This window comes from Musa acuminata, chromosome BXJ2-11 (assembly GCF_036884655.1).
Source record: "Musa acuminata AAA Group cultivar baxijiao chromosome BXJ2-11, Cavendish_Baxijiao_AAA, whole genome shotgun sequence".
Lineage (NCBI taxonomy): Eukaryota > Viridiplantae > Streptophyta > Magnoliopsida > Zingiberales > Musaceae > Musa > Musa acuminata.
In genome coordinates, this window is record NC_088348.1 from 26,604,195 (window position 1) to 26,622,578 (window position 18,384).

An 18,384-nucleotide genomic window follows, 5' to 3' on the forward strand; every position below is an offset into this window, starting at 1 on the left:
CAATAACTAATTTAGATTAGACAATAAATAATGATATATGATCGGATAAGTGGTGTCATGTTCCTAGCCATAATATATTTGAGACTTTTTTATAGTGTGATAGAGAGTTATAAAATTAAATTATGTCTAAAAGAATAAAAAAATATAATTATGTCTAGTCGAATCAAAAATATAATTATGAATATGAATCATATCAACCTGCTAACCATGCAAGTGCTGGTCATATCAGTCAATCAATCATTTGGTACATAATTTCCCACCCCTGCACATATTCTAATGATCGATGACACCCATTCATTAGGTGGCGAAGGTCACCTCACCTCACCAAGACAACAATTTGGCACGGTGAGAGACCAGAACACAACAACAAAAACAATACAAGTCTTCCCTCATCACCACCGTCTCCAACCACCACCATCTCATCTCCTCCATCCCCACCTTCGCTCTTTCTTCCCTCCGCAGCAGAGAGAGAGAGAGAGAGAGAGAGAGAGAAGCGGAGGTGTTAATGGTGGAGGGGAGAAGGGCTTCGATCCTCACCCACCCCTTCGCTGCTCTCATACTGATGGTTCTCGCCTCCTTCTTCCCGGTCGCCACCACCGCTAACCGACAGCGCCACCAACATAGCCACCCCGATGTCCAACATGAGAGAAGAAAGATGACCACGAAGAAGAAGAAGAAGAAGCCACCGCCATCTCCCCCTACCGAGACACAGCTGCCTCCATCCTCCTCCTCGTCCTGGGAGCAGTTCAAGGGCCTGCTAAGCTGCCGGATCACCGCCGCGTCCCGCGTCCACGACCCCGCATCGACCGCCGGGAAGCTCGGCCGCGCGGCCTGCGGGCCGTCCATCTGCGCCCTCCGCGACGTCGTCGTCCACCGCTCGGACTCCGACCCCAACTCGGACGCTGGCTCCACCTCCCAGCGTGAGACCGCGCCGCTGGCTCCGGCGGTCCGGCCCGCCCGGCACCTCCCCCCACCGGTTTCGTCCCTCGGTTGCGGCAGCTACTACTCCAGGGGCGGAATGCAGCTGCCCAAGCTGGCAGGGTGCTACGAGTGCCACGCAGTCTCGATCGATCCCTCCTCAAGGTGCTCATTTCCTGCTCAGCTATGAGGCAGATTTAGATGAGGACTCCATCACCGATTCATAGTGTTGGTGTACGCAGGAGGTATCCGAGGCCGAGGACGACGCTGTGCTCGTGTTCCGAGTGCGGCGAGGTGTTCACCAAGCCCGAGACACTGGAGCTGCATCAGGCTGTGCGCCATGCTGGTACTGTTCTTATAGATTGGTTTGAGAGGCAGAAGAACGATGATACTGTCACGTACAATACAAACACCATCAGCTCCTCAATTTCCATCTTTTTCCTCTCAATACACACACACACAAACAGATATATATATATATATATATGAAAATTGGAGTTAAATGAAGATTATACGTATAATTGGAATGATTCGTGTATGTTTCTTTGTCAAACGTACGTATATTTCTCTTAATTGCGTACGGCGCAGTGTCGGAGTTGGGGGCGGAGGATTCGGCGCGCAACGTAGTGGAGATAATCTTTAAGTCCAGCTGGCAGAAGAAGGACCGTCCGATCTGCAAGATCGAGCGGATACTAAAGGTCCACAACGCCCCCAGCGCCGTCGCCCCCTTCGAGGACTACCGCGCCGCCGTCAAGTTCCGCCGCCGCCACCACCCCTCCCGCTGCGCGGCCGACGGGAACGAGCTTCTCCGCTTCCACTGCACCTCCCTCGCCTGCGCTCTCGGCGCCCGGGGCTCCACCTCCCTCTGCTCCGGCCCGAGCTCCAGCGCCCCCTGCGGCGTCTGCACCATAATCCGCCACGGCTTCGGTGGGGCGCACCACCCCCGCGGCGTGCGCACCACCGCCAGCAGCGGCCGCGCGCACGACGCCAGCGGCGGGGGGGAGCGGCGGGCGATGCTGGTCTGCCGAGTCATCGCCGGGCGCGTCCAGCGGCCGTGCGACGAGGAGGAGGATGAGGATGAGGATGCGTACGACTCGGTGGCTGTCGGGTACAGCGGCGGGAATCTTGAGGAGCTGCTGGTGGCCAATCCGACAGCCATCCTACCTTGCTTCGTCGTCATCTACCGGGCCCTCCTCGATTAGCCTCATCTGCCAAAGATACAGTCTTCTCTCCCTCTTCTACTCGAGGATACAAAACGACAAGTTTGTCTTCAACATCTTGGTGTTTGCATGGAGAAAGACAAGGGTGTGTCACCCTCCCCAGGGCTGTTACCTTCTCAAGCTGCTACTATTTGCTGCTACATAAAGATTCTTCCTGTCTTCCTGCCCTTTCAGTCTTTCTTGAAGGATCTGCCTTCATCTATATCTCTGCCGAGTTCAGAACCATCACCTTCTCAAGCAACTACTATTTGGCTGCTACATAATGATTCTTCTTTACTTTATATGTATGCTTAAATAGAGATGGGAGCCATTGCAAAGCTTTCAATGCTTCTTGATAAGGGTAAAAAATGGCGATGTGACACACCATGACGTCAGCCGACGCCTCATGCCTCGATCGACGCAACTGCACTCGGTTAATCGAGCCGGAATACTGGTCGAGGCGCATTAACACCTAACTCAGGCTTGGTTCTTCACGTTACGCCAACCTCATGTCAGACGCTATCAGCCTGCCTCCTGCAAGCAGCCACATCAGGTAACATCAAACTCATCTATAAATACCCCAGAGTTGTCGCGCATGGGGCTGAGGCAGCAGGCTGGCCGTGCATGGGGCTGAAGAGCCGAGGCAGCGGGCTGCACCTTCAGCCGAGCAGCTGAGGCGAGCGGCCGCGCATGGGGCCGAGGCAGCAGGCTGGCCGCGCATGGGGCCGAAGAGCCGAGGCTGCGAGCTGCATCGTCAGCCGAGCGACTGACGCGGGCTGGCTGCGCATGGGGTCGAGGGGTCGAGGCAGCGGGCTGCGCCGTCAGCCGAGCAGCTGAGGCGGGTGGCCGCGCATGGGGCCGAGGCAGCAGGCTGCGCTGTCAGTCGAGCAGTTGAGGCGGGCGGCCACGCATGGGGCCGAGGGGTCGAGGCAGCGGGCTGCGCCGTCAGTCGAGCAGCTGAGGCGGGTGGCCGCGCATGGGGCCGAGGCTGCAGGCTGGCCTCGCATGGGGCCGAGGAGCCGAGGCGGCGGGCTGCATCGTCAGCCGAGCGGCTGACGTGGGCTGGCCGCACAAAGGTCTCGGACCGGCAGTCGGCCCTCGGCCTTCGGATCCCTCGTCATTCAGGCCCCTCCTTCTAGCGCCAATCTGTTAGTGTAAATAACTTTTTTAGCCGTGGCCTCGGGGTCGACGCGGCTCGTTCAGGGGGTCCGAATGGCGGGGATCTTGCGTGGGGTGCCTCGGGTCCTCCTGGTGGCCGACCTCGGTGGTCCGGTCTGGATGTCCCGTCAGGAGGAGAGCTCTGCCGCAGTGTCGGGGAAGAGGCGACCTTGTCTCGTACTTGCACACTGGTCGGGTCAGAAGCTCAACCCGACCCCTCCGACGATCAAGTCAGCGATGTGGAGGGGATTGTGGATGAGGCAGAAGAAGAGCCTCTAAGTGTTTTGTGTCTGAGTGAGTTCCTCTTCCCCTTGTTCGTCTAGAACTCTGGGGTATTTATAGATGAGTTTGATGTTACCTGATGTGGCTACTTGCAGGGGCAGGACAGTACCTCTCGTGGCGTCTGACATTGCCACTGGGGTTGCGTGGAGAACCGGGCTGCTGTAGGGTATGGGTACGCCTCGATCGACGTGCTCCTTTGCCTCGGTTGAGCGCACGGAGTCAAATGCTGAGGTTGTTGGCTGAGAGCTGGTGTCGTTGGCGCACATCAAGTAGGCATTAATGCTTGCTTCCTCGGGCAGTGCGTCCACCTAGCGTGGTTGACGTCGTGGCATCTGTTGCCATTTTTGCCCTTATCACTAATCATTGTGCAATGATGAAGAAAAAGAAATAGCTACCATTATTATTAGGATTCCAATGAGAAAATCACAACATCCAATGAATCAAAACTAATAAGCTTAAACTGTAACACTCCTAATCAAAGTAAAAATAAATTGATTTATAAGGAATATATGGGTTTAAACATTTGAGACTTGTAGTTTAGTTAATGGAAGAATAATTTCATTAGATTGAGTGGTGACAAATGGTATCCAACATCGATACAGTGAGGAATTATGACGAGTCCTAATGAATCGTGAGAGATCAAATGAAACAAAATGTATATACTCAAAATTGCTTGGAATAACAAAAAATCCTTCTAAATTAAACCGGCTTAATCCAACCAGCCGAATCGACTCTGACCTGGACCGACCCGGTTCGGTGCGGCCACGACCGGCTTTTCTCGGCCTAGCCCGAAAGCACAGCGGCGTACTGCAATCTCCTGTCTTGAGGAGAAAGAAACCGAGACCAAAAGGCTACCCCTCTCTCTGTCTCTCTCTCTCTCTCATCAACGGCGACATGGCTCTCCGCCGCGATTGGGTATACGAGAACAACGGAGGGTGCGCACCGCCTCCCGGTCTCCACCTCCTTTGAAATCCCTAACATGTATGTTCTAATCTCTCGTTTCCTTTTGCTCAAGGACGTGCGTCGCGATCGCGGGATCGGACTACTGCGTCATCGCCGCCGACACCAGGCTCTCCGTCGGCTACAGCATCTACACCCGCGACTACTCCAAGATCTGCAAGCTGTACGGTGGAATGCCCTGTGTTACCTTCGGTTGTTGGAGTTCCCGGCCTGGGATCTGAATCCATGCTTATAAGCTGTTTGTTGTTTTGTCTGTTCGTTGGGGGTGCAGAGCGGACAAGTGCGTGATGGCGTCGTCGGGCTTCCAGGGTGATCTGAAGGCTTTGCAGAAGAACTTGGCGGCGAGGCACTTGGTAAAACAGCGATTTTTATTACATCGTTCCATTTGATAGTTAGATCGTGTATATGTCCATGTTCCTTTGGTGCTATATTTCTAATTTGTGTGCTTATTGTGTTTTGGTGCTCATGCTTGTCGATAAGGAAACCGCGTTCAACAAATGACTTGTGTTATCTCAGATCTTTAATCAATTACCTCAATCATAGAAGCAATTTACAGTCTTTAACAAGTCCATTGCTGCAAAAGAATCTTTAGATCAAAACTGAACTTAAACTTTCAGTATTACGTTTTCAAACAGCTGCAAATAGAGAACTGGAAGTATGAAAGTAAGCAAACAAGACAGAAAAGGGGGGAGGACTAAAAAGAATGAAGCCTTCAACTAAGTTTGCTTCACAGTATTCTGTGGAAGTTTTTCATCAGATGGGAAGCTACTAACTAATATAACTACCACCCTAACAAATAGTAGATGCTCATCTTCGAGCATAGTCAGAGTTCGATCCAAAAAGAAGGTAAGATTTAAATAACCTTTGTTGGACCTCAAAAATAAGAAAAGCAATTACTTGTTTGTACAAATAGCTGCTATTACAACAAGTATTAAGAAAATTACATGATCAAAGTGGAAATAGTAGAAAAAAGACTAAGAATGAGTAAGTGAGACAGGAATTTTAAAAACTGGCATCATATTATCCTTCCTATCTATTCTTGGATGACACCCAGATTTGCTGATGATACAAAAGAAACTACTAGGGACACAATACTAAGTAGTAATTTCGTATGGATATATCCTCAATGATCAAATCCAATACAATGCATTGCACATGCTCTTAGATGGTTGCCAACCAGCTGATAAGACATATTCTAGAACTATGATTTATGTCTAGTATTTTTTAACACAAATAGAAGATCTAGAATTGTAGCAAGATCTGAAGTTATAGTGGAAGAGTTGAATTTTAGAGAAGATTGATCAACTTGTTTCAAAGTTCAAACTTTGTATATACATGACATAGACCATAATTAGGAAAAACTTCTTTTCTATAACATACATTATTGTCATAACCAAAATCTTTTACGGTTTTTTTATCATCCAGGATATGCACAGGGTTGTATGTAATACAGGTTTAAGTGCATTAATTTTTCTGGTTAGATTTTCCATCATCACTTATTAAAAACATACAAACTCCTGCTAAGCTATCATCTAAATGATTTTTCCCGATGTACTTCTCTATATTGTTATTCCCTTGATAAGGTGTCCATTCTTGGAAGGTTCTTGTATGTTGAATGGAACATATTTCCTTCTGTATTGATCTTTTATTTTGTGCCAGGAAACTAACTGGATAACCTTCTTGTGACATTTTTAGACATAACTCTAACCACATGATGCATCTCTATAAGTTTTACACTAGAACACTACATGTGCACATTCAGATAGTTATGGACACCAGGAATTTCATATATTATAATCCAAATCCAAAATTATCAAGCATAAATCCTTTCATTCTTTGAAAAAATAAAGTCAACTTGAAGATTGTCAAATTTTCTTGTGATTCTTGGAAATCTGGACATGAAATTGAAAACTCATCACGAATATTGTTTCTTGATTGTGGATCATAAATACATAAGTTCTAGACAATGATGTACCTAACATCTTACAATTTATATTGCCGGGATATTTAATGATCTCATGTTTTTTCAACTATTGGTCTTCAAGTCTCTATAGGGCAAAATAACATTAACTTTCACACCGGAACTAATTGTAACAAGCTAGTAATTTTGATGTTGGTTATTGCACAGCTGCAGGCTTTAAACTGTGTGTCCCCAATTAGATTCTGAATATGCAATAACAGTGTGGTGTAGTTTAGTTCATAAGTATGGAAATCCTTAACCTCTCAATGCATAATAATCTTTAGTGGTAATCAATATTTTGGACCTGTTCTACAGGCATCTCTGTGATTCTTTATTTAAATTATTACACTCGTAATCAATATTTTGGACCTGTTCTACAGGCATCTCTGTGATTCTTTATTTAAATTATTACACTCTTGAGACAAGCGTGGTCTATAAGTTTTATGGTGAAAGTAGGCTGTTAGTTATTGAGATAAAGTATAGGCCATATCTCTCCTGTTCTATTGGCTGAGTGTAAGATGGTGGGTGTCATCAACATTTGAGATGTGCAGTGCTTTTTCTTACATTATAATAGTAAAGATGCCTTCACCTTTAGGTATATGCCATCTAAATGCTTCCCCTGAAGATGCAGGGTGGACTTCAACACGTATAATTCATGAGTTAAGTTGGTATGATGGCTCTGTCCTTCCCATGGTAGCTTTGAGGTAGTCTTGTTTTGACTTAAATGACCACACATCTTATTACTTGAAATCATAGGAGTTCGTGGGTCATGTACAGTTTGTTGCAGTAAAATAGAAAGGAAGACAACACACATAAAGCTATAGTGAGTGACTGAGCATACTTTGGAGGACTTAAATTGTTAACAGCAGCAAAAACTTCATCATTGCTGAAATGAGTGATCTTTTGTGTTTGTTTGAGAACTTTGAAATCACATTCTAATGAATTCTGATATCTGATGCTATTTAATCAAGATAATTGAGGCTAAGTATGAGTAGGATTGTATTTGTCAGGAGAAAGATGAAATAGGCAAAGATTCCAAAACATATTTTCTTTTACCAAAGTGCTGCACGAGTGAATATATACATGGCAAAAGGACGTGAACCCCAGAAATTTGTAAATAGGATAGTGGTTGCAGTTTGAATTCACATCATCCGCCTAATATTTTTTAAAAATGGTGTGGTGTTTTGAAAGGTGAAGGTCCGAAAAAAGTATGTTATAACACTCTAAACAAGGAATTGATTTTGGACTATCATATATGGTAGAAGGTTAAACTGTCAAATTACCTTCTTAATGTGTGGAAATCTGTGTTTACCCACACCAGTATACAATTCTTTTGTATGTTGGCATCTCTGGCTAGAAAATTTCTGTATTAGAATTAGTTGGGAATATAATATGCTTCTACAGCGTGATCGATAGAATTACTTGCTGATGTTTCTAATGCTGCAGATCTATCAACATCAGCACAACAAACAGATGAGCTGCCCTGCCATGGCTCAGCTCCTGTCCAATACACTTTACTACAAGCGATTCTTCCCGTACTACACTTTCAACATACTAGGTGGACTCGACAGTGATGGTACGAATTCTCATGGATTCGTAGCCCAAACTACAGCTCTTATCAAATGTACTTGAACATATTAGAATGTGATCATTGGACTGATTTTTGGTTCAGGAAAGGGTTGTGTTTTCACATATGATGCTGTTGGATCATATGAGAGAGTTGGGTACAGTGCCCAAGGCACCGGTGCAGGACTCATCATACCTGTTTTAGACAACCAGCTGAAATCTCCCAGTCCTCTATTATTGCCTGCCAAGGTCTACCCATTTTGCTTGATAAAATTTTTTTAGAGGTGTCATTACAAGAATCCTCATTAGCGGTATAACCATTGCATAATTGAGCAGGATGCAGTCACACCTTTGTTGGAATCAGAGGCAGTTGATTTGGTGAAGGATGTGTTCGCATCAGCAACTGAAAGGGATATATATACTGTATGTATTTTTTCAACTCGATATGGTCATGAGTTTGTTTCCCTAGCAATTACAGGTCCAACATATCCATCCCAGTGTCATTCTTTTTTTTCTTGATGGTACTTTTGCAGGGAGATAAAGTAGAAATTGTTGTTATAAATGCTTCGGGCATCCGACAAGAGTTAATGGAGCTGAGGAAGGACTGACCACCGGATTGGGAAAGGGGAGCTCGAACATTTTGTGCACTGTGGGATTTATAGCTAATCTTCGCTTAGCTTTCGACTCTACTTGGAAACCAGTGTGTTGTCTTTTGTTTGCTTCCAGAACTGGAAACTTGGATGTCTTTGTGGATTCAAAGATTATTGGTTATTTTCCTTAGAATTTTTTTTTCTTCTGATTTTGCCTGGGCATGACTTTTAACTTGATGATCAAAGAAAAGTTGTTTTATGATCGAAGAAAGGAAGAGGTGTTAGGATGATGGATAACAATGAAAGACCAGGATACAGAAATATTAGAATGCAATCTTACACGTAATTCTGGGAATCACATCTCAAGATTATCTCATGATAAACTATATATATGCTAAATTTAAATGCATAGGGGTAAATGTGAAATCACGGGCTGATACATATGCAATTTGAGGTTTTTACATAAACTTTAATATAGTGCATATAGTCTTGGAAATATTAAGATCCTTCAGACAAGTAGAGACATGTTAGTTGTTAGTACTTGATTCGCAAAATATTTTTCATCAATTGGAGTTCAACAAGTGGCCCAATAACTCGAAAACGATAAAACAAATCACTAAATGGAAGACATCCTTCAAGTCATTCCCTGTTCGCATGATATTTTCTTAATCACTCACTATTACGGTCTCCAAGTTATTTGTAGTTGATAAACTAGTTTTATATATCTTATCACACAGATCGTGAATCAAACAATCTTGCCATTGCATCGAGGCTCACTCTTACTAATCTCGAAAATACTATTTCAATAAAAAGTCAATTTTATATGTCAATAAAACCACTGAACTTCATAAAATGTTGCCATCAGTCTCCATATAGCTAAACATTTCCCATGATTTCATGACAAGAGCATGTTTCGAGTGTAAATCTACTCAGTCCAATAAGTACCAATGCAGTACTGGTTAGTAGCAACCCTCTTTCTACACCTTTCCAGCAAGATTAATGTTCACCTCTGCTTACCAGCATGAGGATCTGCAAGCAAATAAATGGAACTACTAAAGCACTGCAAGTGATGTTCTGGGTCAGCTGGAAACCTTCTGTTTGTTAATCTTTTTTGGCATAATGAAATCGTCATCGTCGTCGTCTGCTTCTGAATCACTAGCCTTCTGCTTCTTAGGGATCTTAGTCACAGTTTTGGAGATTGTTTTTGGAACTTTCTTAACTGTGGCGATCGATGTTTTCTTGACAGAAGCTACCTTCACCGGCGAGCTGAGCTTCTGTTGCTGGGCCTTCTTTAGCTTCTTCTCATGGACCTTCTTAGCTTCATTTAATGGAAGCAAACCCCATTCCATCATCCTAGGAAAAAAGGCAACATTTAAGTCAATAAGCAGAATATTTTAGCCAGTAACATGACCAAAGGAAGCATAAGCCAAATGCCATGTTAGCCACCAAAGATTTGGAGACAATGCAACCATTGACAGGTTTTTTCTTTTTCATTATGGTATCAGCAACCATAAGCGAGATGGTCAACTATAGCAATGACCGCATTAGTATGTAAGCATGAAGAAAAGTGCAAACTGTCACAGTAGTTCATAATTTTTCCTTCTGAAATTACTATGCTTATAATAGTTATGAAGACAAGAACTCGGTAGTTACGCTGGCGAGCCTCTTAAGAACATTTGGGTTTGGTGCCAGAATGCTCAAATTCATACATCACTCTATAATCTAATAACATTCATTTACAAATAATCATCAATTCTAGCACAGATGATACAAAGAACTCCTAGTGTTAAATATCCAATAGCTACAAAAATAGTAGCATGTCATAGGTAAAATGAGCCCCAAAAAAAATATGACAAGGGGGAAAGACAAATCATCTTACACAATTCAAGCTCTAAGTATGAACCATCAATGGATATTCATCCTGCTGTTCCATCAATTCATATTAAGGAAGCAATAGGAGGGGTATATAAATAAATGCATTCCAGGAAAAAAAAGTAAAACTGCATGTAATTAGAACAATCATTACTTCAGAATCTAACTCGATAGGTAGATAGATACTTATCATAACATACGATGAGCACATATTTCTTCAGCAATTAACTTAGCTTAAGAAGAATATGCTGAACATAAAAATGTAAACAACTAAGACAATACTATGGATCTTTTGCAGCCATTGAGCTTTGATGAGAGCAAAATTGTTAGCTAGACTAAGAGACATCAAACTTTTGTTTTATTGTTTCTGATAAAATGAACTTAGATCCTTCTCTACCTCTTCTGATACAACTAATCCTAATTGCTTCACCTCAATGCATCAGCACATCTATAGCTATCGTTTAAAAGATGCATATCACCTTAAACTAAGGTCAGGTATTAATGCTCATACCAAAATTTTATCAAACCAATACGTATCAACCAACACGCTGCATCAGAGTAGTCTTAATGCTCATACCGAAATTTTATCAGACCAGTACGCATGCGGCATCAGAGTCATGGGCAGAACATGGCAACAGAAGGAGGATGTTTATATTGTAAAGCTAGCAAGTTTCACCTATAAGACTACAACAACAGCAAACCAGAGTATAAAATTTGTTCGGAAAGATGAGAAAGCTTAAGATGCAATAAGCATGTGTTTTTATCAATATGAGCTCAAATACATTAGGTTTAACATTCATTTGTAGTATCAATAAAATCATAAAACAAATAGTAAATTCCTTATATCTTCATATAGCTAAAGAAAAAAAGAAAAAAGCACTGTTTTATGCACGAGAAAAAGAAGAGGAAGAACACCAGAATGCAGCCATTTCGCTCTCTGGAACCTGATCGTAGAGCGTCTCATAGAAAATCCTCAATGGATCTCTCTGAAACATCAAAAAAGATGCAACAAGCAAAATTATCCTCAACCAGAAAACCTAACATAAGTATGCGGAAGAGCGTTCAGAGTGCTTCTTTCTAGGGAGAAGAAGAACATACTTCCTCCGGTGGGTCGTGTCTCTGCCCCGGCAAATCATAAACCTTTTTCTCCCTCTTTACCTTCCCGGCAGCAACAGCAGCAACGGAAGCCTTACCCTTCTTCCCGATCACCTTCTCCTCCCCAATCCTCTTCTTCTTCTTCTTCATCTGTTTCTTCTTGTCCTTCAACAAGAAGAAGAAGAACCCAAATCAAATCCACAGCCAAAGAAAGCCAAAACCGAAACGCACCGGAATAAAAGCCGAAAACCTTGAAATCCTCATCTTCTGAATCATCCGCTTCTCTTTTCTTTGTTTTGGAGGGCTTCCCACTGCTCTTCCCCTCTTCCCTCTTCTTGACCTTCAAACACATTTCACCCCATAAGCACCTATAGAACAGCTAAAGAAAAGCTCTTTCTGCAGAAAATTACATTTTGATCCTGGTATCCGTCCTCTTCTTCTTTTTTGACCTTAGAAGAGGGGCTTTTGGATTTCTTGAACTTGGATTTGGAGAGGGAGAGGGGCAGGTTGTCTTCCTCGTCCTCGTCCTCGTCGTCTTCGCCATTGCCCGGATCTTCTTTCTTCGCGGCTTTCGCCTTGGAGACGACGGAGAGGGGAACGTCGTCTTCGTCGTATTCCTCAGCCGCTTCCGCCTTCACGGGCTTCCCCTTTCTCTCCGCCATCGTTGGAGAGCGAGGAGAGGAAAGCAGCGAGAGGGTTTACGCCTTTGGTACGGGACGGAGAGGGGAGAGAGAGAGAGAGAGAGAGTTCGAAATCTGAAGTAGTGATGACCACCTCATCCGTTGGATCTAAATCGAACGGTTCGCCATGGAGACGGCGAACGGACACGCTTAGATTGGGTCCTGGCTCAGCCACTGAGCTCACGGCGCCGTCGAAAGTGCGACAGCTGTACTTTTTGATTCGGACTCATGGTCTTAAAGACAGGTCACCATAGACGATTTGGGGATAACATGACATCGATTTTCTAAATCCTTTCATCACATTATTTGAACTTAAGAATAATAATTAACCCAAACAGTGAATATAATTAGTTTTAGTTACATCCCGAGAGAGTCATATATTGACTCATAATTTGGCTAAGAGAAGCTTCAAATATTTTTATATATGGTTTTGATCCAACTTTAATGGGCGAGAAATAAAGTAAATCATTTTATTTTTTTATAATAATAATAATAATTTTTTTTAGTATTACATTTTTTATCTAGAAAAAAATACTATTGACATCTTGATCAATCTGACATGATGTAGACTCTTGCACATACGAATATTCGAGATATCTTGGATGTGAAAATAATGTACTTTCAATATGGAAATATTGTGCTTCATAGGATTATTGTATTCTTAAGGTGTCACCTACATGAAGACCAAGGTTGGGAGGGGTTTCTCAATCCGATCGAGTTAGTAATTTGAGGTCCCCAGATATGAGTTTGAATAGTTTAAAACAAGTCACTTATATTGGGTTTAAGATGTGATGTTATACCTTAGAGGATAAAAAGGAAGTTTATGATTATCTTCCTCTTTATAATAGATGAGAAGGAAGCTTGTGATTGTCTTCTTTATTATAATGGGCAAGAAAGAGGCTTGTGTTTCTCTGTTTTCAATTTTCATCCATGTAGGCAGATGGGTGGAGGGTGACTTGGATCTCACATAGAAATCACATGTTAGATAATAATATATTCTCTATCATTTGTCCCCTCTCATAAGTATGTCGGTTAGTTCGTCTCATATGAGAGCATTTGGGATCTCATTTTATAGGTCGATTTTCTCGATTTAGGTGTTTTGGGCACGTTAGCCCTGTGTTTCTACCGTAGCATATTTCTCTTAACGTAAGTCAAGTTTTCATAACTAATGCATCTCGGGCACATTTGGCCTTGTGCCTTCGTTGTAGCGAATTTATCTTTGCGTGAGTTAGGACTCACACGTCTTGAGCATATTCAGTTTTGCGCTTTTGTCATAACAGATTTATCTTTGTACCGGTCAGGTTTTCCCAACTCACGCATCTTGGGTACATTTGGCTTTGCCCCTCCCCCATAACGAATTTATTATTAAGCAGGTCTAGTTTTCCCGACTCAAGCATCTTAGGCGCATTTCGCCTTGCGCTTCCATCGTAAAGGATTTCTCTTCACGTGGGTCGGATTTTCCTAACTTATGTGTCTCAAGCACATTTGACTTGACCTCTTCGTCGTAGTAGATTTATCTCGATACAGGTTGAGTTTTCTCAACTCATATGTCTTGGGCGCATTTGGTCTTGCACCTCCTCAATAATAGATTTCTCATCATGCGAGTTGAGTTTTTTGACTTACGTATCTCAACTCTCAAGTGCATTTGGCCTTGCATCTTCACCATAGCATATTTATCTTATCGTGGGTTGAGTTTTCCTAACTTACATGTCTCATGCGCATTTGACCTTGCACCTTCACTATAGTATAGTTATCTTGGCACAGGTCGAGTTTTCTTGACTTATGCATCTCAAGCACATTTGACATTGTGTCTCCGCTATATTGGATTTTTCTTCACGTGGGTCGAGTTTTCTCGATTTACACATCTTAAGCGTATTTGGTCTTGCACCTTCGTTGTAGCACATATATCTTGGTGCAGGTCAGATTTTCTCGACTTATGTATCTCGGGCACATTTGGCCTTACGCCTATGCTATAGCATATTTTTCCTCACGTGAATCGAGGTTTCCTGACTAGTGTGTCTTGAGTAGATTTAGCCTTAAGCTGCCATCACAACGGATTTATCTTATCATGAGTCAGGTTTTCTCGACTTATGCATCTCAGGCGCATTTGGCCTTGCTAGTCATAGGTGTCCTACAAGCCAATCAAGTGAGTGATGGCACGTATGACATGATACACATTATTTTCCCTTATTATATTATTTGGCATTTTTATCACTTTATATTGCTTACTGCATGCATAAATATATTGTGATGTTCATGGATCTGTGCAATAAGAATCAAATGGTGATGAGATCATGATAATGAGACTGATTCACCTTTAAACACAGATCCTAAATAATCCTGGTCATAGGTTATTCGAGAGAGACATCGAGATAATCGGACAAAATAGTGTGTTGTATACTAGTCCATATGATAGAGGCAGTTGATCTCATAGCTACCCGTATGGGGACACTAAGGATACGGTGCATGAGCTTATTGGAGAATGAGTTCACTAATTGATCCACTTATGGAATGCTGGATGGTTGATGGTCACTGATTGTCAGACAACAATTCTGTAGTCCCAGTAGTGTATCTGATCCTTAGATTTGAGATATCAAAGATGTACTATATGAGTACTCCACTCTTTGATACTATACCTATAGGTTTGGAAGTTCCAAATCTAGTACAACCGGTTATTATGAGTGGCAGCCAACCTTATGAGGGCTATTGAGTGTCGATAGAGAATCATCCGCTCTCGATATCATGAGAGGAATATCATGTATATTCTTACTCAGATAAATTCTTAGCTAAGGTCGTTCGGATTGAGAGAGAAAGATTTTTCCAAGAGAATCTGGTTAGAGTGAGACTTGATGAGAAACCGTACGAGCTTGATAACACCATGACTGGTATGCAGTTTATGGGATATTAGATGGACGGGGGACTATATGTACATGGTAACTAGGGATAGATAGGTCCAAATGATTAGATTCCCCTGTATCATTTGAGGACTGTGGCTTAGTGGCTTAGTACGTCTGTAGTCGATGAGTCGAGTGAATTGTTATGGAGATAATAATTCACTGAGCTAGAAGGAGTTCTAACGGGTATGACTCATGGCCAGCTCAATATTGGGCATAGAGGGTCACACACATATGGCAGGCGTTGCGACGAGTAGAGGTTCATATGTGAGATATCCATCAGAACCCCTATCTTATTGGATATCCAATAAGTCCCTAAATTATTAGATCCATGAATGAGATCCAATAAGAGCTAATAAGATATTATTGGGTAGAGACCCACTATTCTAAGAGGCTTGGGTAATTTGATAAAGATCCAGTACCCAACAGGGTAAGATCCATTAGGGTTAAGTTAACTAGAGGCCTCTATAAATAAGAGAGAACTAAAGGCCCAGAGGCTGGGGCTTCTAGGTTACCACCTCATATTCTCTTCTTCCCTTCTTCTCCTCATATAGCAGACATAGAGATTTAAGGAGCGTAAGGATATACGATCTCCCTACGTAAAACACTATCTCACACGTGGATTTAAGTTTTTCCAGTTTTGCGCACCAATCTTTGCACGATGATGAACACCTTTTTTGGAACATTTAGGGTTTTTATTTTCTATTCTTCCACTGCTCATGTGATGTCGCCCCTAGATTTCCCAACAGGCCTTGCACCTCCACCATAAAGGATTTATCTTGGCATAGGTTAAATTTTTTAAACTTACACATCTAAGTGCATTTGGCTTTGTGTCTCAATCATAACATATTTATTTTAGCACGGGTCAATTTTTCTCGACTTGTACATCTCGGGCGCAGTTGGCTCTACACCTCCGTCATAGCAGATTTATCTTAGTGTAAGTTAGGTTTTTCAGACTTATATGTTTCAAGCACACTTGGCATTGTGCCTTCGTCACAATGGAGTTCTCTTCATGCTGGTCAGGTTTTGTTATAGTAGATTTATCTTACAATAAGTTGAGTTTTCTCGATTTATATGTCCTAGGCGCATTTGACCTTACACCTCCACTATAGTAGATTTATCTTAGAATGGATCGGGTTTTCTCGACTTATGTGTCTCAAGCGTATTTTGTCTTGCATCTCCGTCGTAGGAAATTTATTTTAGTATGGGTCAGATTTTCCCGACTTATTCATCTCAAGCGCATTTAGCTTTGCACCTCCACTATAATGGATTTTTCTAATCATATGTGCCTTGCAAGTCAATCACATAAATGATGACACGTATCTCCGAAGTCCTGGTTAGCGTTAGCTCGGGAGCTATAGTGGTCGAGCAAGTTTTCATAGTCGATATCCTCGACCTCTATCATCGGGGAGGATCGTCGGTCGAGCGATGATATTTTATCTATGAATCGGGCAATAGTCTCACTTCGCTATTCCCTTTTATTTTATTGGGGTCTCCTATTAGATGTCGGTGGCAGTTGAGTTGTTGATCGCGATTGAGATGGTGACATCGCCTGTTGGGCTAGCTAGGGCAAGAGCGGAATTATAACTTACAAAATGTCTATTAGCATTTGTACTTATTTAGTGAGATTTAAGAATACTTTAATAGGGACGAGCGATTGGTTTGGAGTCATTGAATATATTCCCGTATCACGTCGGTGTTTACACCAAGGTGGATGCATTCACATGCGAAAAGGGTGATTGTTGTCCCCCCTAAATGAAAGTACTACGGGTCGAGGATATGACTTCCTCACTCAAGCGTTTATTGAGAGGGTTGATAGGCGAACATTTTTATGACATCGAGCCTTCCTTTTATCACCAAAATATTAAAGAAAAATATCATTGACGTATTGATCAACTCGACATAATCCAAACCTATATGCATAAGAATGTTCGAGATATCTTTGAGGTGAAAATACCGTACTGAGTTAAAAATATAAAATATCATACTCTCAAGATATCACCTATATGAAGATTAAGGTCGAAAGAGATTTCTCAATTCAATCCATGCTAAAGTCACCTACGACTAAGGTCAAAAGAAATTTCTCAATTCAATCCATACTTAAATTAATAATTTAAGATCTCCAAATATGAGTTTAAATAATTTAAAATCTCTTAGATTTAAGATATTTTTTATATTTTAAAAGATGAAAAAAAATTATGATTGCTTTGATGATTATCTTCATGGACAAAAATAAATTTTATATTATATATTTTTTAATTTAAATCTTTATTCACGTAGATAAATGAATGAAGGATAACTTAGAATCTCTATCACGATCATGTAGATTTCCTATCACTTCTTAAGATATATTGAAGGCATTCTTTCAATCGACACACACGAATTATATTATTCATGAGTAGGATGATTCTTTTCAAAAAGTATATATATATATATATATATATATATATATATATATATATATATATATATATATATATATATATATATATATATATATATAACACTTATTGCTAAGAATCAGAAAAGTTATTTTTTTAATAAAAATCTCTATCAAATAATAATGTAGATGGAGATTTTGGTGTATCAGAAAAGAATTTACAGGTTATTTCCACCACCAAAAAACAAAAAGAAGAAAGAGACAGAATTGCTATCAATCTGATAGCATAATAATAGGAGAAGCTGCGACGATCATTCACTGTGGGACGATGGTTTCGAAGCAGTGAAGCCCGTCCAACTCCACAGCGAACGGCGGCGGCCTCCACTTCTTCTTCTGCTGCTGCTCCAGCTTGCTCTTGTCTCGGACTTGCTCTTCCTTGTCCTTCTTCCCAAGGCAAGCGCCGGCGGAGGACAGGTTCCCTTTCGGGCTCCAAAGCGAGATGGCCCACTGCGATATGAGAGCAGCCATGGAGAGAGTACTGCGTGCGTGGCGAATAAGATTGAGCGGAGATTAGCGTACAAGGCTATAAAGAGTTGTGCGTGTCAAAGACGAAGACGGGAAGAGGTTTTTATAGTGGGAAGAAGGAAGGAGGAAGAGAACTCTGGAGTTGCGAAGGAAGAGGAAGCGAAGCTTCTGCTTGGTGCTCTCGCGTTCCAGTATGGACGCGGACTTTCCACACTGTTCCAGAGAAAGGTTAAGAGAAGCGTGTCAACTCCAACAGACACGCGTCACCATAAGGTGTTTTACACACACACATATATATATATATA

The 18,384-nt window shown here is 42.1% G+C and overlaps 3 protein-coding genes across 3 annotated transcripts; 2 read left to right on the forward strand and 1 right to left on the reverse strand.

The window, feature by feature from the left end:
- Positions 1-311: 311 nt before the first annotated feature.
- LOC135626502 (uncharacterized) lies at positions 312-2,419 on the forward strand. Its single transcript, XM_065131863.1, has 3 exons — positions 312-1,083; positions 1,161-1,264; positions 1,507-2,419. The coding sequence occupies exons 1-3, from the start codon at positions 506-508 to the stop codon at positions 2,118-2,120; spliced, it is 1,296 nt and encodes a 431-aa protein (XP_064987935.1). The 5' UTR covers positions 312-505; the 3' UTR covers positions 2,121-2,419.
- Positions 2,420-4,334: 1,915 nt separating this feature from the next.
- LOC135626503 (proteasome subunit beta type-1) lies at positions 4,335-8,835 on the forward strand. Its single transcript, XM_065131864.1, has 7 exons — positions 4,335-4,492; positions 4,573-4,680; positions 4,789-4,870; positions 7,924-8,053; positions 8,150-8,292; positions 8,380-8,466; positions 8,577-8,835. Exons 1-7 carry the CDS (start codon positions 4,452-4,454, stop codon positions 8,649-8,651), a joined length of 666 nt encoding a protein of 221 aa, XP_064987936.1. The 5' UTR covers positions 4,335-4,451; the 3' UTR covers positions 8,652-8,835.
- Positions 8,836-9,433: 598 nt separating this feature from the next.
- On the reverse strand, positions 9,434-12,335 carry LOC135627104 (uncharacterized). The gene is made up of 5 exons (XM_065133062.1): positions 12,011-12,335; positions 11,851-11,940; positions 11,604-11,765; positions 11,421-11,491; positions 9,434-9,986 (listed from the first exon to the last, which is right to left on the reverse strand). The coding sequence occupies exons 1-5, from the start codon at positions 12,260-12,262 to the stop codon at positions 9,713-9,715; spliced, it is 849 nt and encodes a 282-aa protein (XP_064989134.1). The 5' UTR covers positions 12,263-12,335; the 3' UTR covers positions 9,434-9,712.
- Between the last annotated feature and the right edge of the window lie 6,049 nt (positions 12,336-18,384).